Here is a 22,024-nt window from a genome sequence, read left to right as displayed (position 1 = left end):
CCCTCTCCTCCCTCCCCCTCCCCCTCTCACCATCTCTCTTTCCCTCTCCCTCTCCCCTCCCCCCTCCCCCTTCTCCTTTTCTCCCTTTCCCTCTCTCCCCCTCTCTCTCTGCCCCTCCCCCACTTGCACTATGTCTCTCTCTCTCTCTCTGTCTCTCTTAAAAATAAGTGAACATTAAAAAAAAAGAAAGAACATGATGGTTAATAATCAAAAAATTCAAATTTGAAAGCTAGAAAGGACTTCCCCCTCATTTTAAAAATGAAGAAAGTAAGGTTCAAGGAATTTGAAGGTCCTCCCTGAAGACACTAGGCTAGTTGTTGGAGAAGCCAGGGCCGAAACCATTTCTGCTAAGCCTCGTGGGTGAGCTTTTTCCACTTTGCCACATGGCCAAGATATTGTTGATAGCCACTAGTAACTTTGGGCTTACTGAATATTAAATAAATATTAAAAATAATATTACTTTGGGCTTACTGAATATTAAAATAAACTACTTTGGAGTTTTAAAAAGTGTCCTTTGAACGTAGCTTGTTAGTTATGCTTGCGTTCCCACTTTTGATCTATGAAGGTGAGCAAGATGAGTGTTTCTGGCAAGTAGGCCACTCCCATTGGCCTTCCCCCCCCCCTTTGTTTTTTTGTTCACAATTTATGGCAAAGATCAGGTATAGATCCTTAAAAATGTAGTCTGTGCATGGGAGTAAAGTTTCCGACTGTATGTTACAACACAGCACCCAACAAATGCATATCTCTCGCTCACATGCGAGCGAACTTCTGTCTGCCATCAGGACTAAGGTCCAGAAACCCTTACCATGATGGAGAGAGATACTTGTTTTGACTTTTCAAAAAGAGATATAAAAGGAGCAGCAGCCCCCCCCCCCTTTTTTATAGGGCTTTCAACCAGTCTGGTGAGTTAGACCCTAAAATAAGGTAAGTTGGTAAAAGAACATATACAACTGAAAAAGAATATCGTACTAATGAGAGAGAGAGAGAGAGAGAGGCAGGGAGGGAGGGAGGGAGGGAGGAGAACACATGCTGGAAAGAAGTGTGTGTGTGATGCCAATAAGCTCTTCGTGTTCCTGGAGCTGTACTGAGAGTCCTTGTTCCTGTCCTGGGTGAATTTTCAGTTCTGTCAGTCAGGCTGGGTCTAGGTTATGCTGAGGTAACAGAATGCTCTCACGTCTCTGAGATTTAACACAAGCAAAGTTTCTTTCCTGTGTTGTCACTCTGTTCTGCATTGTTCCTTTCTGGCACCCCAGGTCTGCAGAGTAGTTCCATCTGGAACACCACAAGCCATGGTAGCAGAAAGAGAAAGAAAACCATGTGTTGGCTTTTAAAGCTCCCACTTAAAAAAATAATTTTTTTAAATGTTTATTTTTGAGAGAGAGAGAGTATGAGCAGGGTAGAGGCAGAGAGAGAGGGAGACAGAATTTAAAGCAGGCTTCAGGCTCTGGAACTGTCACCACAGAGCCTGACACGGGGCTTGAACTCACGAGCTGTGAGATCATGACCTGAGCTGAAGTCTGACGCCTAACTGACTGAGCCACCCAGGCGCCCCTAAAGCTTCCACTTTTTACTTCTGTTCACATTTATTGGCCAAAGCAAGTCTCGTGGCCATGCCTAACTCTGAGGGAGGAAGAGAAAAATGGAAAGGAAGAGAAAGAGAAAGATCACCTTGCCACGTGCCCTAGGGGAGGGCCAGGCATATTTGGTGGGCGCATCGACAAGTACTGCAGAGTTTGTAGTGGAGAAGATTCAGGATGCAGACACGCTGGTTCCGGGCCTTCCTGATTTTGGAGCTCACTGCTCTTTGAGGGCTTGCATAGTCACAAAGAACTAATGGTCCCTATGTGATGAAGAACAAAGGCCTGTGAAGAAGGGCAAGGTGTGAATTGGGCACATTTTCCTAGAAGATTGAGGAATGATGATACAAGAGTTTTCCCTTAGCAGCGAGGAGTGACTGACATCTCTGGAGTAGCTTTGCACTCTTTGCTGCAGTGCTCTGGTCATGAAGTTCCGTTATCCATTGTTTAGGATTATCTGATTGTGGGGAGATGGAAATCAGACTGCTTTGTGTACATGTGTAACATGGCTCCTTAGTTTCACACCCATAGCCCAGTGATCAGGAAATCTAGCTGTGAGCCCCTTTAGGGATGGACATTCATTCATTCATTCCTTCTTATCAGCCTGAAAATTTAGTCACTGCCTATTGGGATTCTAGATAGAAAGCTTTGGACATTTATTAGAAACTGGAAAGGTTCATGTTTATGTCTAAGAATCGGTTATAAATGCTAAAATACAATATTTCCCTATTTTTTATGGGGGAAAATTTGTCATGCTTTGCTGTGGTGGCACATTTAAAAGTCAGCATTACAACTTGAAGACTCTCTTGTGAGAAACCACAGTCAAGAATGTTTATAGGTCACATTTAAGTTTGGCACCTGAGTGTCTTTCCCTGGCAGACTTCGGCTTATTTTCAAACATCCCATTATAGCTCTTGCTGGGGATCAGAGGTATCCCAGTGTTTGGGGTCTGTGAGTCAGAGTCCTATTCATAGCTGAAATGATGTTAATACTAACTAAAATGAGCAGTATTTCTTCACCTCTTAGGAGTGTTTTGAAGAGCAACAAAGTGACAATTAAAAAAAAAATCTGAGTACTATTTTGAAAGTTTCTAAGTGACTCACTGCTGCAGCTGGCTTATTTGTCGTTACATAAGCATCTGTGTATAAATAAATATGACCGTGGGACACAGTGTAAACACAAGTGGAAAATAATATTTTTGTTAGTAATCGCTGTGCTTGGGGCTCCGTTGTTTCTAGCCCCTGGGTATATTGGAAGCACTCTTCGGTTGATTTTCCTACAAAAGATAGCAAGTGTTTGCTACTTGATATCTGGATGGAATCTCTGAAAAGAAAACGCCTCCACACAGTGGAATACTCACGATAAGGCCTTTGTCGATGGTCCTTCATTGAGTTTGCCTTCATTTTTATTGAAATGGATAAGGAAACATGATTGCAAGCCCACTAGTAGCTGATTAGATGGTGTGGTTAGCATCCCTCTGCAGACTTACCTTAATCTAAGCTCTAAGTTTGGAAATGTTAGCATCTTAGATTAAGGTCACTTTCTGCTGAAAAATGTAGTTACTGATGTTTACCAGTGAATGGCCTGTATGAAAGTTCTTTTTATTAAATAACTTCTCATCTAAATGAGGAAACATTCATGTTTTCAGCTCTGTGCATGGCCGCTTCAGTGTTGGGTGCACTTAGTCTAATAGGGGGGCAGTTGTTACTACATAAATATTAATTTTACTTACAGCTGCCTATGTCTGATTTTATGTTGTCATAAACATTAAAGCTAAGAATCGTGTCTTTGGTATCCCCAATGCCTAGAACAAAATAGATGTTCGAATAAAAGGATGTGTGTAAGGAATATATTCCTTTCAAGAAATATATTCTTTTCAAGAAAGAAATTCCCAAATTAACTAAAAAATGCTATTTATGAAAAACAAGTTAGTAGCAAGTACCCTTTGTAGATCAGGAATTCCAGGTGTGTGGTTTTTACTACCTGAAGTTGAAAATAAGGTGCTGGGATCCTCCAGTCTTGATTTGGGTAGAGGTGGTGAGAGGCTGGGGGCTGTGTTTCTGGCAGAGGAAGAGAAGTTTGCGTAACAACACCTAAAAACACTGCATGCCTATTCCCTACCCCACCCTATGACCCTGGAACTAGTGATTTTCTACTTAGCTTTAAAGGGATCCAGGAGGAAGGCAGACTGCCAAGAGCATGAATTCTTTCCAGGAAGACACTGATTCACAGAAGAAATGTCAGCCTAGAAATCTTCGCTGATGTGTTTTAAATATGCTAGTTAACTTCTTGATGCTCAGCATAGATTAGACTTAGGATAGTCAGTGATTTTTTGTTTATATCTTGAAGCATTGACTCTCCTGGCTGTAGATTGAGTTGGGCAACACTGTTTCTACAGTTCCTTCTGGTTTGGTGACTTGATGATTGAAGGTGCATTTTTGTTAAAAGAATGTTGCTTGGAGGCAGCAGCATTAGCAACCGACAGTAAGACACGTTTGCAGTGTTTGGGAAGGGACACTGTGGATGTATGTAACCTCTGATGGGTGTTCGTCTGCATTGCTCGCAGGAGCCGAGGTCCAAGGAAGGCAGTGACTACTTTGACAGCCGCTCAGATGGACTGAATGCAGATGTGCAGGGGCCCTTCCCGGTGTCTGCTTCGCTGTGGTCAGGGGGCTCAGCTCAGATCCTGTCCCAGAGAAGCGAATCCACTCATGCAATTGGCAGCGATCCCCTCCAACAGAACATTTATGAGAATTTCATGCGGGAGTTGGAAATGAGCAGAACCAACACAGAGAACCCAGAAACATCCACGGAAACCGCCGACTCCAGCAGCGGGTCACTCAGCTCTTTGGAGCAACTTGATCTGCTCTTTGAGAAGGAGCAAGGGGTGGTCCGGAAAGCAGGATGGCTGTTCTTCAAACCCCTGGTCACTTTGCAGAAGGAAAGGAAGCTTGAACTGGTGGCTCGGAGGAAGTGGAAACAATACTGGGTGACGCTGAAAGGTAAGTGCATTGTTGACTCGAGGGCCGCTGGGATCATTTTGCCCAGCTGCCCTCTCTCCTAGGAAGTGCCGTTCAGTCCAGGGTTAGTTGGCGTCAATGTGAAGGGATTTGATGCAGAATTCCCAGCATGCTTTGCTACAAATACTTTCTCAAACCTAGATGATACGGCTTATGTAATACATATGTTATTCATTCCGATACATAATGATTGAATTTAATGGTTATAGCTTATTACTTTATAGGTATTTCTGTACCATTGTTTAATACCTTTCCTGCCTCTGGGTGTAAAAATATTGCAAATAAGTAACCATCTTCGGAACTGCACATGTTCAGAACTCCAGAGAAGTATCCTCCTCAGCTTGTATGATGAGGAATTTCCTCTGGATTATTTGATTTGTGTGCTCTACCCTCTATAAGCTAAGAAAGTCTAATTGTTATCACAAACAAATGTCTTCTTTTTAATGTGAAGGAAATGGGAGTAAGAATTTGTTAAGATGAGGAAAATTTCTTGCAGGCATTGCCACTTAAAAATTATAATTGCCTTGCTCATTATGGGCGTACAGATTTGAAGCTATCTAAATGTCCTGAGGAAGAGCGAGGCTCTAAGTCGATACAGTGTGGATTTACACAGATGTAAAGATGATTTACACAGATGCGAACAGGAGGAGCAGCCTCACAGCCGCTGGCATTTCTGCACAACCGTCTTGTGACTCTGTCTGAGGAACTGAGTGTGGCATTCAAAGCCAAGCCTGGCGACACCCTTCCCTATCTTATCCTTATCTGGTGACATCCTTCCCTATCCTGGGAGAAAGTGGAACTAGGAATCCTGTCTGCAGAGGATATGTGTGAAAGGCCTGGAACCCTCCACAGTGCCTCTTTCTACCTTTCTTCACTCATTATGTAAATATCAAAAAACCCCCCCCCCCCCGGCCTTGGGGAGCTGGTGCCATTTCCTAATTACCCATAAGCCTCTCTGGGTAGGATGCACTTTGGAAGGTATCTTGTCCTTAAGTGACATCTTCCCTTAGCAAACTGGAAGGTTTGTAAAATCCACGACCCAGCGCCCAGCACAGACTGCGGTCCTCTTTGCCGGCTGTGGATTTAGATCCTTGTGATACGTGGTGGCTGAGGAAGGCCAAGAGCTTAGCTGGCTTGGGCATACTGGGGAGACGGGTTCTTACACAGGATGATGAACAAGATTTGGAAAGTTGGGATCAGGGAATGAATCTAGCAAGATACAGTTCGAAGGGATAGGTTATGCTCTGAGGGTTCATAATCATGTAACCACCCAAGAACAGGATAGGGAGATGTGGCTCCAGGGTATTACAAGTGAAGGAGACTTGGGGGTTTGGTCTGGAGGCCGTTCATTGAATGGTTTCCAATGTGATGAAGTCAAGATAAAAGTAAATGTGGTTTAAAAGAGTAAATGTGATCTTTGGCTTCATCATTAGAGATGTCCCATGTTCTTTTTTTTTTTTTGTTTTTTTTAATATATGAAATTTATTGTCAAATTGGTTTCCATACAACACCCAGTGCTCATTCCAGAAGATGCCCTCCTCAATACCCATCACCCACCCTCTCCTCCCTCCCACCCCCATCAACCCTCAGTTTGTTCTGTTTTTAAGAGTCTCTTATGCTTTGGCTCTCTCCCACTCTAGAGATGTCCCATGTTCTACAACCACATCAGTCTCTCCTTCCTCTGCCCTGGGGGGACCTGCCATTTCTGTCCTTGGGGGCAAGATAGTGCAGGAGACCTGTTAGCAAACAAGATGAGGGTTCTTGAATAGGATCCACCGGAGGTATTTTTGACTGGAGAGGGGAGCGAAAATGTCCCCTCTGGGGGAGTGAGCCTATGAAATTGTTTATGAATCACAGTCTGAAGCTGCCTCCTTCCTGCATGATGTTTGAAAGAGTTGCACTCCACTCCATAATGTGACATGTATCTATTTTTTAGTTATTGTATTTATTTATTGTATTTACTTATGTTTATTTTTCAATGTAAAACCTGTTTGTTAAAATTGATGGTTTTGGAGGCACCTGGGTGGCTCAGTTGGTTAAGTAGCTGACTTTGGCTCAGGTCACGATGTGGCAGTTTGTGGGTTCGAGCCCCGCATCGGGCTCTGTGCTGACAGCTCAGAGCCTGGAGCCTGCGTCGGATTCTGTGTCTTCCCCTGTCTCTGCCCCTCTCCAACTCCTGCTCAGGCTCTTTCTGTCTCAAACTTAAACATTAGAAAATAAATAAAATCGATGCTTTGGGAAGTTGCTCCCTGCCTGTCTTAATGGCTCTGAAAATCGCCCAGGGTACACCCCATGGGGCTGTGGTGGGGGGCTGGTGACGGTGTGTGTTTGTGTGTCCATAACCTGCTGTAAGAAATGAGGCCGTCGGTGAACACCAGAGGGATTTAGAGCCATGCTATATGGGGGATGGTGTAAGGATCCAGGATCATTGAGCTTGCAGAAAATAAGGACTGGCGTGGCGGAGAGCAGCAGTCCTATAGAAGAGACACTGAATTTGTTCTGGTTCTCCAGAGGTTGGGATGGCACGAATAGATGGAAGGCAAGCAGATTCTGAATTAGTGTAAAACAAAAAAAAAAAAAAAAAAAAAAAAAGAAATACAACCGTGACCAGAGTCATGAGCAAGTGGAAGGGACACCATCTTCCCGAGTTCCCTGCTCCTGCAGACGCTTGTGCAGAGCCAGATTGTCGGAGGTTTCCTGGGAGAGATTCAGGCAGGTATCACTCACTGTTGGAAGAGCTCCCGTCTGGGTTCTTGTTTTCCGTCGTGGAGGCTACCCCAGGGACTTCCGCGGCAGGCGTGGTCCTGAGTTGTTCGACATTTCCAGGATCGACACTCCTGCCTGCGCGCTGCTGTCTCGAGCTTGCTCATAAAACACCTCAGGACCCACGGATAAAGGGTGCTTTGTGAGTGTAAATGTTATCAAGCACACATTCCTTCCTTTCCTTTGCAGCCAAGGAAAGGCATGCGATAAAGATGTTTTTTTTTTTTCCAGCATAACCTTTTCCATGTGGCTTTCTACACCTCTTCCCTCTGGGAATTCAATGGGTTGAGTTCAACTTTCTTGGCTTAGAATCCAAGTTGTAATGTTGAGACTTAACTATTTGGTTTAATTCTTGTTAAAAACACACACACATGTGTGTGTATGTATGTATACACACATGCACATTTAAGCAGAATTTTAAAATTATCTTCGAAGTGTTTGTGTAGATAAATTGGAAACAGTGTTCTGGGGAGAGCAGCTAGGAGCACACTGGTTGTGTACCTGTGTTGAATATATAGTATGCTAAAGGTAGAAACGTTTTCTAGGGCTTGGAGGATGTAATAAATCTTTAACAGAGGTAATTTTGCTCTCTCTGTGTCTTCTCCAATGAGTGGCTTTTCACATGGCTCACAGGGGACTTCTGGGTAGGGCAGTTGGCAAGGTTGAAGAGTTAATCCCTCAGAACGCACGACATCGGGAGAGGGGTTCATGGAGTAATTTGGGATTTCTGGTGGTTCTGCCATGTGATAGGGCAGATGAGGATGATGTGATGCGTGTGGGTTGAGAGGGCGTCAAAGAAAAGGTGGCTTTGAGGGAAGGCAACTAATTCTTTTGTCCGCTGGTAATATTTCTAGCAGTACCTCACCTGTTCTTGTCCTCCCACTGCTGTTCCAGTCCGTTTTCTCCTTCTCCTACCGTGGTGAGAAGAACTTCCACTGTCAGACTTCCAGGCCAACTCCGGCTCCTGGCGGGGACAGGGCAGGGCTGATGGCCGAAATGCAGTGTGGGGGCGGCGGGGGCAGGAGACGGCACTGACTCGGATGGGCCCCTTTCCATCCAACTTACCTCCCCAGTGTTCGAGACACAGATGAAGAGAACTTTGAGGTAATAGGTTTACGGCCGATTTGCTGTTCTTTAAATTTGATGGCAACACAATTTGTGCCTGTCGTTTTACATCCCGGCCTGGGGCTCTTTTGGTTTCACACTGTCACGGTAGAGCTGCGGTCTGTTGTCGATAGGGTGTGAGGCTTGGCGGCAGCTTGGCACCTGCCCCAAATCGTGTTTGTTTCCTCTAGATGTAATGATTCAAACCACGGCTGCAGGGAGTACAGTGATAGGGAAACTGGGAAGTAAATGTTAACCTGTCGGAAAGAATTTGGACTGGGCAGAGCTGGCGTGGATCTGTCACCTTGACCCTGGTCCTCGGATCCCCAGGTCATGGCATCACAGCGGCCCTCAGGCGTTTCCTGATGGAAACGTTTGGGGGCATCGTTTCTCACTGCATCCGTGGCTGGAAAAGGAGACTGGCTCAGTCCTGCAGAAGCGGCTCTGGCTGGATACCTGCTGATGTTTTTCCTTCTTCCAAGAGCCTCTCTCAGCCTTAGTGTGGGTGCCTTTTGTTTGCAGGGAGAAAGATTGCTCATGCTTCTTGAGATCATTAAGTACCACGGAGGGAGAAAGTGGTGTCCTGGTGATGTTGTTTCTGGGGGGCAGAGCTAGCTACCTGCAGGCCTCTTTTTCTCTTAGCTTCTGTGCTGCACTGGATCCCATGATCTGAACTTGTTTGTCCAGATTCAGATTGGGTTTTGAAGGAAGAAGTGAGGCTGGCTAGCATGAAATAGCGTTTTAAAACATTTACACTTGTGTGAATGAGGACTCCTAACTCAGAGAGTAAGACAGGCATGCCGTGGACCGCATTCGTTCGCAGCTTAGGTGAGAGCAGGCTGGTGCTTCTTTAGTATCCGTGGAAGAGGTTTTTGCAAAGCAGAGGGATGGTGACCTCATCAGCCGTATTTGGGTGGCAGGGCTCGGCACATGAGAAGTGCTCAAAAGTGTTTTTTTGGATGAAGATTTTTGAACAAGAGAACATACTTGTGAGCATGTTAGAATTTGCTTGAAGACTGTGTCTGATAATTATAAGGCACTCCTATCTAATTATCAGAGTAGATCCTTAACAACTTCTACCTATAATACTTCACTGGCTTCTTAATGGAAAGCTGTGTACTTGCAGGCATTTTTGGAGTAATGTTTTAAAGTTGAGGGATATTTAGTTTCATTTTCCTCTCTTATTCTAAACTAGTGAAACGTGTACTGTTATTTCCTCTTACTGTGACATAAAAGAATATACTAATATTAAGTTATTTTACGTGGCATTTGGAGAATTAACTGGGTACTTTTCTCATAAATGGCAAAGTTCTCCAGGTAGGCTCGGTTTCTTGTTACTGCAGATTTTAAGCGTAGAAGCTCCCTTGGTTAATGCACATGGGTTTTCTGTGGCTTCCTGCATTCAGATCTAATAACTCAGTGGTGTGGTTAAGAGCGAGTGCTCAGTGGGTGGCTGAGTGGGTTAAGCTCCTGACTCTTGATTTTGGCTCAGGCCATGATCTTGCAGTTCACGAGTCTGAGCCCCACATCAGGCTCTGCCATGTGCTTTGGATTCTCTCTCTCCTTCTCTCTCTCTGCTCTTCCCCTGCTCTCTCACTTTCTCTCAAAAATAAATAAATTTAAAAAAGAAAAGGAGCTTTGGGGCCAGTTCCTGGGAAGTCCTGCTGTGGGACCTCCATGATGGTATAATCTTCCAGGTTTCTCATCTGTAAAATGGGGTTAATAACCACACCTACCTGTTGGGGCTGCTGTAGGGACTAAATGAGCCAGTGAAGAACTTAGAAGAATTTCTGACACAGAGTAAGCAGTAATAAGTGCCTGGTGTTGTTATCACTGGTACCATGTTTACAAAAACATGTCGTTTTCGCTTGAGTTCTGCTAGTACAACAAGGCATACTTTGGATGCCACGGTTTCCTTTTGTATTACGTGGTTGTCTCCTCCCATTTTCTTTTCTCTTTTAGATGTATCCCCTAGCTTCTCCATTGCTTTCCTGGATCGTCAGGACAGTGGCACAGATGTTCTTTTGCTTCTCTCTCCTAGGATGCACGCTGCTATTCTACGAGACGTATGGGAAGAATTGCACGGACCAGAGTAGCGCCCCTCGGTGTGCCCTGTTTGCGGAAGACAGCATAGTGCAGTCCGTCCCAGAGCATCCCAAGAAGGAGAACGTGTTCTGCCTCAGCAACTCCTTTGGAGATGTCTACCTTTTCCAGGTACTGCCGAGCTGTCTAAATGGGGGTTTGAGATGAGGGCTTGTGTACTATGAGGATAGAAAGGAGCAGAATGAAAAGGCACAGCTCAGCAGTGAAGTAGAGGAAAAGCGCAGTTAGGCTTTGGGTTGGGGCTTAAGCAAGCTAGAGCTTGGCCTCTGCTCACTGTCCGGTGATACGGGGCCGGGGCACATCCAGTAATTCCTAGAGCAGGCCTGCCTCGGGATGCCCTGCGGGTGCTGAGCTGGGGGCCACAGGAGGATCGTGAGGCTCTGAAGAGAGAAAAATCGTGATTCCCCATCCTGGAGTAGCTCGTGATCTAATGGTGCAAGGTCTGAAATTCCCAGAGTGGAGGCTTTTCAGAGAGGCCTACAGAATATGGCTTTAGACTTTTACCAAGAATCCCAGCAGGAGTAAAAGAAGCAGCTTTTCAGGAAAACCTTAGAGACAAATGCTGGGAAGTCTCATTTTCCAGTGGAAGTGGGCTTGGGATGTTAAGATGCGAGGTATCTGCTGTTACAGCTCTTAGCAGTTTCCTAGCAAGTGTGAAGTTGAAGAGTGTGGTGATGCTGAGCCATCAGTATTGGTGTCAGGCTTCGGTGGGAGCTCCTGCTGCTGTGGGTCGGGTCACCGTAGACAGAGTGCTTACTGCACTGCTTTGAGCTTCGGAGCCCGCAACCAGTAGGGGGACAGTGGCTTAGAGGATTGCTTTGAGGATGAAGAATTGCGTGTGTTAAGTGCTAAAGGAATCCTCACCCCGAGTGCTGTTGTTATTACTAATTAACTCAAAAGAGGTAGAAGTGAAGGAAGAGAAGTGTGCTTCTCCAGTGCTCCCCAGTCTAACCAGTCCTGCCTGAAGACCCAATTGGGGCTGCAGATTGTATCTGGTCAGAAAGGTTCACGGAAGGACCTGCTGGGTCCTAGGTTCAGGTGTCTTGATGATGCTGGTCCCGGAGCCCTGCAGAACAACATAGTGTTCTGTCAGCTGACTTGGGCAATCTAGAATTCCCTGCAAAGGATTTCCTGTGGCTGGTACCGGGTAAACTCATAGGGCTTCTGGCCTTATTGCTATCTCCGACTTAAAAGATTCAGGGCCTGAAGTTGGATTTTCCTTCTCTTAACACAGGTTACTGAGACTTTCTACAATGCTTTAAGGCCAAGTAACGAATTGCTGTTAATCTGAACTGTAGGGAGGGTAAGAACATTGGATTAAACTCACACAGAGATCTTAGGGGCAAGTGTGAAATGAGTATTTTGTGATTCAGACAAAATATCTATAGTCCTAAGAAATTTGCCCAGTAGGTCCTGTTGTATGATCCCTGAGCTAATTGGGGGATCCATCCATAGCTTGAATCTGTGTGGTTATTTCTGGACATCAAGGGAATGGAAAGGGCTTTTCGGCCTGCTTAGAATCCTAATCTTTGCCCATGCTGCTTTATCCAGACTTGTTTTATTTCTAAGATATTTTTCTTACATGGAAATTGCATGTAGTCATTGTGTCTAAAGTTAACTGAAGAGCAGAGAAAGAAGAACCATTCTGTATACTCCCCGTGCTCCAGGACAACTATTTTAATGTTGTGCACGTCCCCCCAATATTCTTTTATAGATTTCATAACAGAGTTCATACTGTAGATGAAATTTCATGTCCATGTTTCAGACTTTAACCTTTTAAGCTCTCATGTTTTCTCACTGTATTAAAATTATGAAGATAAATTCCCATTTAGAGAACAGCATAGTGTAAGGACCCTGAGCTGAGTGGATGTGCCCTGGTGTGATTACTCCTCTGCTCTTGGCCTACAGCTTGTTTGTGGTTAGTCTTCCTGTCAGATCTGGGGCTGCACGATTATTTCTGCTGTGCTCTGGGCATTCTCTCAGACCCTCCCGAGTCCAGGAAGTCTGCAAATCTGAGCTGAGTGGTTGGGTCTGTTTTTGAAATTAAACCATTTTTATGAAGTGAAGGTACTTCTTGGGTTTTACACATCAAAGCCCAGCCTCCTGCTTTGGAGAATGCTTTGTGGTAAAACAATTCCAAATAGGTTTTTTTTTTTTTTTCCCGGCCCCCCGCCCCCCCGTGCTTAGGCCACTAGCCAGACAGATCTGGAAAACTGGGTCACTGCCATACATTCAGCTTGCGCATCCCTTTTTGCAAAGAAACACGGAAAAGAGGACACAGTTCGCCTGCTGAAGAACCAGACCAAAAACCTTGTTCAGAAGATAGACATGGACAGCAAAATGAGAAAGATGGCAGAGTTACAGCTGTCCGTGGTGAGCGACCCAAAGAACAGGAAAGCCATCGAAAACCAGGTAGTATTTATTTACGCGTTTTCTCTCATTGCTCATGTCACTCAGCAAAAATCTGAGTTCGGATGCAAACTGATGGTGGTGATGTTTCTTACACCTCCGGGGGAGATAGTTTCTGTGGCTTCTCCTTTCAAGTACTCAGTGGCAGCACTTTTGTGACATCGGTGATGTCGGTAGACTTTACAACATTTGGTGGTGGTTATACATACAGCGGAACGTTTTGTGGCCAGATCTTCTTTCATAATCTTGAACGGCTTCTTCGTGCCTCGCCGATCGTCTCGTATGTTGTCACTTTCAGACCAAGGTTTCTATAATGAAACCACTAGACAATTAGATAGGATTCTGACACAGAGGGTAGCTTCAGAAAGTTTGGTTTGGCGTCATACAGCTATTGCCGTGTCCGTGGATTCAAAAAAAAAAAAAAAAAAAAACATGTATGTTGCCAACAGATAAGATGCTAAAGGACGATGGTTTCTCCGGTCTAGTTCCACATTCGTATCATAATTAAACAGCTAGTTTCTATGCTGTTTGCATTTTGTAGGAGGAGAAGCAGCTTTTTAATATGTTTTCCTTTGTGCATGCACCCTGAGCGCTTAGACACGTGTCCATGAAAGTTATAGCATCTCCGTCTTCCTAAGTGCAGGCTGAACGTCGTATCTTTAGAAGATTGATCAGATTTGGAGGACAGATGACATAGGGAAGTCTGTTAGTTGGTGGGACAGCACTGGATGTGCAGTTACCAGGGCCTGATGCAGGGTGACACTATAGAAGCTTAACGATTTATATGGAAAATGGATTTCGGAGTACAGAATTTCTATCATTCTGTAGTGTCTCAGCATATCCGATACTCCTGAACTCTTCCTCAAACGGAATACGCCATTTATCTAAAGAGTACCTGCCAGCAAACTACAGACTACCAGTTAACAAGGAAGTGAAAAAAAAGTTGAAGCTGCCAGCAGAGAATGGAGAGAGGTGGCAGGTGTTCGGGAGCTTGGCAGGAACACAGCCACAGGAGGAAGTAGGACCCCCAGGAGCTCACCCCGTGTTCTCTGCCCTCTGCCTGCTTCTGATTGAGCAGCAGCCTCCTCTGCTCAGTCTGGGAAGAGTTCAGATGCCGAGGCAGGTCCCGATCTCCCAGCTTTCAGTCTCTGTGGCGTGTAGGGATGTGAGCCTTGGTCAGGGTTACCTGACAAATCACAAAGCTTTCGAAGAAGGAGAAATGGTTCTTCCGGTTTCTCCTGTGCCACATCTCACGTGTGGTCCTGCATTTCCAGGATCCAGGAGCCACAGTTGTCTGTCTGTCCTCAGAGGTGGAACTCCTGGATTCAGGTGTCTCAGAGTGTTTGGGGCACCCCGATAAAACAGTCTCGGGCTGATTATATGGGGAAAAATGTGGTTTTAACTTCTATTGGCTCTCTAAAATTTACCTTTGAAGCCATACTTTAGTCCTATAAAGGGATGTCCACCTTGGAGTCTTTAGGTCCTTATATAATGTCAAATGTTTGGGTCGATGGAGAGAAGGGAAATGGGGCAACATTCAGAGGCTCTTGGACTGCCCCCCCTTTTCCTTCCCTTTTCCTTTTTTAGTGGCCCTAGGAAATCCAAGCAAACTTTAAAAAAGAAAATACACATTCTCAGTAAATGTAATTTTATGCCATAATGCAGTTTCATTAAGTGTCTTTTATAGCTGACCAATGATTAATTTATGATATCTCTGGGAGGGGAGTTGCATTCACATAAAACCCTATACAGACCCAAGGGTCTTTGATGGTTTGGTTGGCTGAAGAGAAGCTCTTTTAATTCTTACTTGTGGCACATTATGCATTCTTTATCAGAATCATTACATTAGTTATTTGAAGCACACTGTCCTGATCCTACTAATTTTTTCATTTCGGTTTGTCCTACCCTCACCCCCCCCCCCCTTATACACAGTTCCCTTCTCCTGTTGCACTTGTGAATTTTTGGTAAACAGTTGGGATTGATCTTTAGAAATTCCACCTGAAAATACTCTCCTCGCCATATCGGCAGTTTTTAAGGTTGTACTTGAGTCCTGTTTTCCCAGAGGTCTTTGCAGTGGGTACCACAAATTATATTTGCTACGCTCACTGTCCTTAGCTCGTTTGCCAGATGGTTGTAAAGAGAGCTCTTAGGTCTTTACTTGCAGACGCAAAGAATATGAAAAGTCAAGGCAGCTAACAAGCACATGCTTAGGATTAGTTTTATGAGATGGTCTTTGACTAGAGAATGTTACGTGAAGCTACGAAGGCAAAGATGTTTTCAAATCCAGACCAATAAGAACACGACCTCCCAAATACCCCATAACTGTATACTTTTCTCTAAACTCCCTTTTAAAAGCTTCTTTAGAAGAGCAGTAGTGCTTTGTCTACTTACCGCTTAAAAATCTCCACGCCACTATGTTTTATTTTACGTCAAAGAAAATATTTTATCTATGTAGCGCTTTCCCCCAGAGACCCCCCCCCCACCCGAACCTCAGATATGGTCATTTATAGCCTAATAATAGCAGAATTTACGGGGTATGTTACATCATGCACAGTAAAGTCTCCGGAAACAGATTTTCTTTGATGTGCTTGGGTGGAGGAGATCACTGTGTACACGCTATCCAACTAGAAAGATAAAACGACGCGATCACGATAATAACTGCTGATCTTCATAGTGTTGGGTGGTAACGTGCTCTGCTTGAAAGAGACCATCACGTGGGCTGGTCCCAGGGCCTTTCTGAGATTGTGTGGGGCAGGATGACACAGCTGTCATTCGAGCCTATCCAATGTGGAGCGGCCCATGCAGCCGTCTACATGTTGGATGCCTTTTGAAGTTCTGAGGGAGGAAGAGTTATAAATTGAGTCCAATTGGTACTTTATTTTCCTTTCCATTTATTATTTTAAACAAACAGACAGGGACAAAACCTCACCACCCTTCGTGGATCTTGGCTTCCCCCCAGGTGGCTTCCCTGCATCCTGATGCCCTCCGTGTGTTCCTCACTTCCCCTGGTTAATGAGGCCCCGGGCATGGGGGGGGGGGCAGTGGGGGGAAGGCAGTCAGAATAGGGCGGAGGATGTGGTGGGGGCCGCAGGCTGGTCGCCGGGCTCCTGTCTGCTCTGGGCTTTGTGAAACGTGGACTTCTTTTAAATATTTACTCAAAGTTCCGAAACGGTAAAGAGGACGGATTGAATCTAGGCAGTTGGAAACTGAGTTGGTGGGGGCGGGGGCAAAGTAAGCAAGGCCTTGAGGAAAATATGATATGGGTGTGTGCTTGTGGGAAGCCATTTGGGGAATAAAACATTGGTGAGCGAGGTATTGGCGAAAGGGATTTGAGGAGATAAGGCCAGATTATGGAGGTTCTGGGCTCTCACTTGAGTTCAGTGAATATTAAGTGCGTATCTGGGCCAGGCAAATGTGCACAGCCCGGGGATTCAAGGAAGATGCTGTCTTTGCCCTCAGGGGCTCTCAGCCTGGCAGGGTGCCAGACAGTTAAGCATATAATTTCAACATAATTTAATGAATCCAGGGCAAATGATATTCCAGACTGTTGTGGAAGACAAATGGGAAGGTTAGCCTCCTGTGTAGTCATGGAAGACTTCCTGGAGGAGGGGTGCCTGCATTGCTCCTTGAAGAGTGAGGAGTTAGTTAATCAGGAGAGGAATGGAGAAGGGAATGCCAGGCCAAGAGTCAGCAGGAACAGAGGCAGAGTGCTTTGCAACCACCCGGGACACCGCGGCAATTTGAGTTTTCAGGCACACGGTGTGCAGGTGAGAGCTGGAGGGGCAGGCAGGAATGTCTTCTTCCTTCCCTGTACCGCGGCAGAGGCCGTCACTTTTGCCCTTCCTCAGATGCCTCTTCTATACCAGGCCAGAGTGTTTGCATCTGTAAAGCAGATCTGATCATGTGATTGCCAGGTTTAAAAATCCTTCCTGGCTTCTACTCCTTATAAGATGAAGCCCCTGATAACCTCTCCTAGCAGTGCCAGACTTCTTGTAGGTTCCACCCCTAACTTTCCCCACCCCCCTCAGGCAGAGAAGACCCATATGGGCCACACATCTATGTACAGACACGCCCTGTCCCCTGCCCCGCCCCCTGTCATTGGGCTCACCCCTTCTCATCTGTGATGAAGGGTGTAGGGATTACTTTTATCAGGAGGCTTCCCTTGACTTCCTTCCCACTCACTCCAGCAGGGACCTCTTTTATCTGCCATAATTTCGGGGTCTCTTATTGCTCTCATCACATTATTTTAATTTTTTTTTTTTTAACATTTATTTATTTCTGAGACAGAGAGAGAGACAGAGCATGAACGGGGGAGGGGCAGAGAGAGAGGGAGACACAGAATCGGAAGCAGGCTCCAGGCTCTGAGCCATCAGCCCAGAGCCCGACGCGGGGCTTGAACTCACAGACCGCGAGATCGTGACCTGGCTGAAGTCGGACGCTTAACCGACTGCGCCACCCAGGCGCCCCAATCATCACATTATTTTATAATTATCGCCTTGTGCATGAGGTTGCTCTTAGTCTGAAAGATGAGCTCCTGAAGGATCTGTAACTTTTCCGTCTCTGTATCCTTCGAACAAAGCGCCAGGTGGTGTGTGAGTGTACCTGTGTCTTCTGTCCTCTTCACTGTGGTACACTGGGCTCTTCTTTGTGTGGGCCCCGCCCCTGCTCCTTGATGCCAGCTCTGGCCTTCCTTCCCTCAGGCCTTCCCTTTTTCATTCCCAGCTAACATATCCTCTCTTTGGCCTCAGGGCCCATGAGAGTCCATGGGTCCTCAGGGCCCATGAGTTTATTTACCAGGGCTCTTACCTCAGGCCACGATCATGGATGATTTCACCGTAACTCCATGAGGTAAAGTTGTACATATCACCTGTTGGATGGATGAGTGAACACACCCTGAGAGAGGTTAAGTCAGTTTTCTAACATCACACAGCCGGTGAGTGGTGGAGCTGGGATTTGACTACAAACTACTACCAACTACCAGCCACTGGGCTCTGTTGCCTCTCGATAAGACTTTTGTGAATCAGATTGTGTTTTGCTTGCTGATTAATCATGTGATCCGTGGTTTTATAGAAAATTGAAATTAGGTTTTAAATGATTTCCATAAGTTGAATTTTTTGGCTCGGTTTGATAGGAAGTGTATCCATTATAAATTGGAGTGAATTTTATGACGTGTGAATTCTCTCTCAAAGGAAAACAAAACAAAACAGATTCTCTAAGCCTTAGCTGGGTGTTCCACCCACTCGTTAACTCCAGTGCAGTCTCTGTCGCTGGCAGGATTCTCCTGAGAAGGTTAGGTTGTAGTGCTTGGGAAATACTTCAACTTGCTCTACCAAGAAGGAAAGACTAATGATCTTTGAGGACAGACCTTGTAATGGACAAATGACCAAATGCTGTGATCAAATGACTGAATGGTAGAAAATATTTTTCTAGGGGTATTGGGTGTGGCAGGAATGTGCTTGTCATCGTTTTTATGTATCACTTATTCATCTGTTATTTTTAGCATGAAGCTTCCTCTCCTCCCCTCCCACTTTCTACAGCAGACCACAATCTTTCTGAGCTCATTAAATAAATATAGCTATATTAGCAACATTAAGGAGGAAACTTTTGTACTGCTTTTGTGACAGTGCTTAAGTGGGGGTTTTCTTCCTTAATGTTGTTCTTTGTGATTTTTTCTTTTGCAGTGGAAGTTAATTCCTTAGAGTGAGTTTTCTTCATGCCATTTTTCTGTTTTGTGCAGGATGTTAGAAGAAATAAAAGCTCAATCTGCATAGAATTTGAGTTTTTATTTTCATGTCCTGATATTTATTTTAAAAGATAAAGAAATGTCTAGGGACAATGATCAGTGTTTAAGGAATTTAGAAAAGGGAAACACAGCCACGATTAAGGGAGTTGATTTTGGGCATTTTAGTTTTTGATAATGTTAGAAAAAAAGTCTCCAGAAATTCCCTAATAAATGTGATGTCAGATAACATTACTGTGTTAATGATGATGGTGATTAAAATTTACCAGGGTAGCATTGCAATAGCTACAAAACTGTCTTCTGTTTCTCTGCCTTATAAAAACGTATCTTTATCTCCTCCTTTGTCTCATCTTTGAGAGGTAACTGTAAAGTATGTTTATCTTTTTAGTTAACGTCACTTAAAATTTGGGCTGAATTTGCACATCAAACCTGGAAGGAGACTGAAGGCAAAGTGTTCAGTACGAATGGGGCACCCAAGTGAGAGGGTAGATAGTCTCCCTTCCACATGGAATGCCTGGGGATTTGGGGGAGAAATAAAGGCGACAGTTGGATGAAAATTTACAGGAGAGTTGCCGCAGTGGGTGTTGAATGGCACGCAGACATCTGCCTTATGAGTGAGAGGGCCTGTGATTCAGGGGCTGCTTTGCAAGTGCTTGATGGTAGCTTCTCCACACATGCTGCTCACCTCAGGATCTTCTCTGGGCCTTTGTGGGTCTGGAAGGGCTAGCTCATTATGGGGCCCTGGTCAAGTCACCTCCTTCTGGGGCTTCAGTTTCCTCCGCTGAGAAACGAGGGTGTGGTAATTGCAAGCTCATTGCCTAAGTCGGCGGACTTTCTCAGCGTCACAGGGTCTGTTTTGGACTCGTGGATCAGCCTATCTACTTCCTCCTTCCCTCCAAGTAACCCGAGCATGTGAATCCATGCCCTCCTGATACTTTTACCTGGTATTCTCCCAATTCCTTTCCTACAACTTGGGTGAGTCCGTGGAAAGAAAAATGGAATATTTCATTGTTTCTTATCCAGCCACAAATCCTCACTTAAAAGAACCACAGCCTTCCAAACAAGAGAAATATTGTCTTTAGATATGGAATAGATGTGACTAATGATGACTGACTCTGCTACAGGAATCTATGGAGCTGAAGGCTGTATCAGCCAGGGTTCTCCAGAGGAACACAGCCAGTGGGATGTATGAAAGAATATGTATAAAGAGATTTATTATAAATAAATAATAATAATAATAAATAATAAATAATTTATTATAAATAAATAATAATGCTCACTGCAGTGAGCATAGTGTTCAGTGTTGGAGATCTTGCAAAATACCATTTACCCGGTATTAAGGATTGGCCTTAAAGGAAAGTTTGCTGTGAATAGTTAAAATCTGCTTGGATGCCTAACATGGCCAAACTAAAGAGGCAGCTGTTGTAAAATGAAGTGACATGTGAATCTTAATGCCAAGCCTTTGCTGTAGACCTTCTCCTGGATGTGGCGATGGCTCTGGCCACCGTTGGAAGGCCAGCTTTCTGCTCTGCCGCTGAGTCTGGTGTTGGTGAGCGACTAGAGCCTTTTTCAAAGGTGATACGCAAACAAAATGTGTTCTGATCCTTGGAAGAAGGGCGAGTGCCCCCCCCCCCCGAATTTGAATATGTTTCTTTACCAATTCATAAGTTCAGTTTTGAAGAAGCACATAGAAATTTCAGTTGTGTAAATAATTAGATGTGTTTTAATTTATTCAGATGTATATTTAAAAACAATTTTTTTTTAAGTTTATTTATTTTTGACAGAGACAGAGTGTGAGCATGAGCCGGGGAGGGGCAGAGAGAGAGGGAGACACAGAATCCGAAACAGGCTCCAGGCTCTGAGCTGTCAGCACAGAACCCGACACGGGGATTAAACTCACAAACCGTGAGATAATGACCTGAGCTGAAGTCATACGCTTAACCAACTGAGCCACCCAGGTGCTGCTTATATGTATAGATGGTGATTATTCTCTATACATTTAAAATAGGAGTAAAAGCTCTCTTTGTCTTTATCCCTGAAGTCCATTGGCTTTCTTTCTTTTTTTTTAATGTTTATTTTATTATTTTTGAGAGAGAGACAGAGTGTGAGAGACAGAGAGCGAGGGAGACACAGAATCCGAAGCAGGCTCCAGGCTGAGCTGTCAGCACAGAGCCTGATGCAGGGCTTGAACTCAGGAACAGTGAGATCATGACTTGAGCCAAAGTCCAACGCTTAACCGACTGAGTCAACCAGGAGCCCCTCATCCCCCGTTTGTTTCTTATTACGTTGAGTCGTTTATTCAGAATGTACAACAGTGTAAAGTCACTGTGTCCATTATCCAGCCTCTGTCTGTATGCAATTCCATTAATCTGGTTGAAGATTATAGGCTGTAAATGTGCAGGGAAATTAAAGTGAAGTAACTAGCTTACAGGTGTGCCTCCTGCCGTAAGTTGCCGTGGGTCAGGGTGCCAGAGTTCAACAAGGGTCTTGCTGTCTCGGCATGTGTGGTTTTGTATTGGGACCCCCGGTTTTGTTTTGTTCTTGCCCTCCTGATGAGGTACAGCACCGTCAGACCTGGCGTGTTTAGGCAGGAGGGCTTGAGATGGGGTGAGCAGGGAAGGCTGATTTCAACCGTGTGGCACCTGCTGAAACAAATTTTTCCTTGGCGGTTTGTGAAAGGCATCCTATTTTCACTTGGATCCACGAAAACTTCTCATTTTAATTTAAGTTACCCCCATTCTTTCCAAAACAGATCCAGCAGTGGGAGCAGAATCTGGAAAAGTTGCACATGGACCTGTTCAGGACGCGCTGCTACCTGGCCAGCCTCCAAGGCGGGGAGCTGCCCAACCCGAAGAGCCTCCTTGCTGCCGCCAGCCGCCCCTCCAAGCTGGCCCTTGGCAGGTTGGGCATCTTGTCCGTTTCTTCTTTCCATGCTCTGGTAAGCTCCCGGGAAAGGCTGTTTCAGTGGCTTTCGGGGAGACTTGTGGATGCTCACCTTTTCCCAGCTGGTTGCAGTTCAGCTGTCCTATGACTTGACCCAGTAACTGACCAGGGGCCACCCGGGGCCGGACACTGAGGGCCTGGAGGGCGGGAGGCATCCTGCTATCAAGAGCCCTGGCTTCTCCGCTGTTTCTTCGAGGAAGCCAGCCACTCGTAGACCGTGATTAAATATTCGCATCTCCATCTGCCTTTCTGTCTGGTAGGCTTCGTACCGTCAGGAAGGTAGAAAACCCTGAAGAACAGCAACAGGGGTGTGAAGAATTCAAGGACTAAGTGAAGCGTATTTTGTTTGCGCTTCGTGGAGCCTC

At 45.2% G+C, this 22,024-nt stretch overlaps 1 protein-coding gene across 7 annotated transcripts in view; it reads left to right on the top strand.

Annotated features, from left to right (window-relative positions):
* Positions 1 to 22,024, top strand: part of TIAM2 (TIAM Rac1 associated GEF 2) — a 224,362-nt gene that overhangs the window by 118,924 nt on the left and 83,414 nt on the right. For all 7 annotated transcript variants that reach the window (XM_040448800.1, XM_040448806.1, XM_040448799.1 and 4 more), the window contains 4 exons: positions 4,144 to 4,579; positions 10,506 to 10,678; positions 12,755 to 12,979; positions 21,469 to 21,654. In XM_040448800.1, the coding sequence (XP_040304734.1) occupies positions 4,144 to 4,579; positions 10,506 to 10,678; positions 12,755 to 12,979; positions 21,469 to 21,654 (1,020 nt within the window). The remainder of the gene's footprint in view (positions 1 to 4,143; positions 4,580 to 10,505; positions 10,679 to 12,754; positions 12,980 to 21,468; positions 21,655 to 22,024) is intronic.

Source organism: Herpailurus yagouaroundi, unplaced genomic scaffold (assembly GCF_014898765.1).
Source record: "Herpailurus yagouaroundi ecotype Mexico unplaced genomic scaffold, PumYag 198, whole genome shotgun sequence".
Lineage (NCBI taxonomy): Eukaryota > Metazoa > Chordata > Mammalia > Carnivora > Felidae > Herpailurus > Herpailurus yagouaroundi.
Note: the sequence above shows the minus strand (reverse complement) of the source record. Positions and strands in the feature narration are given on the sequence as shown.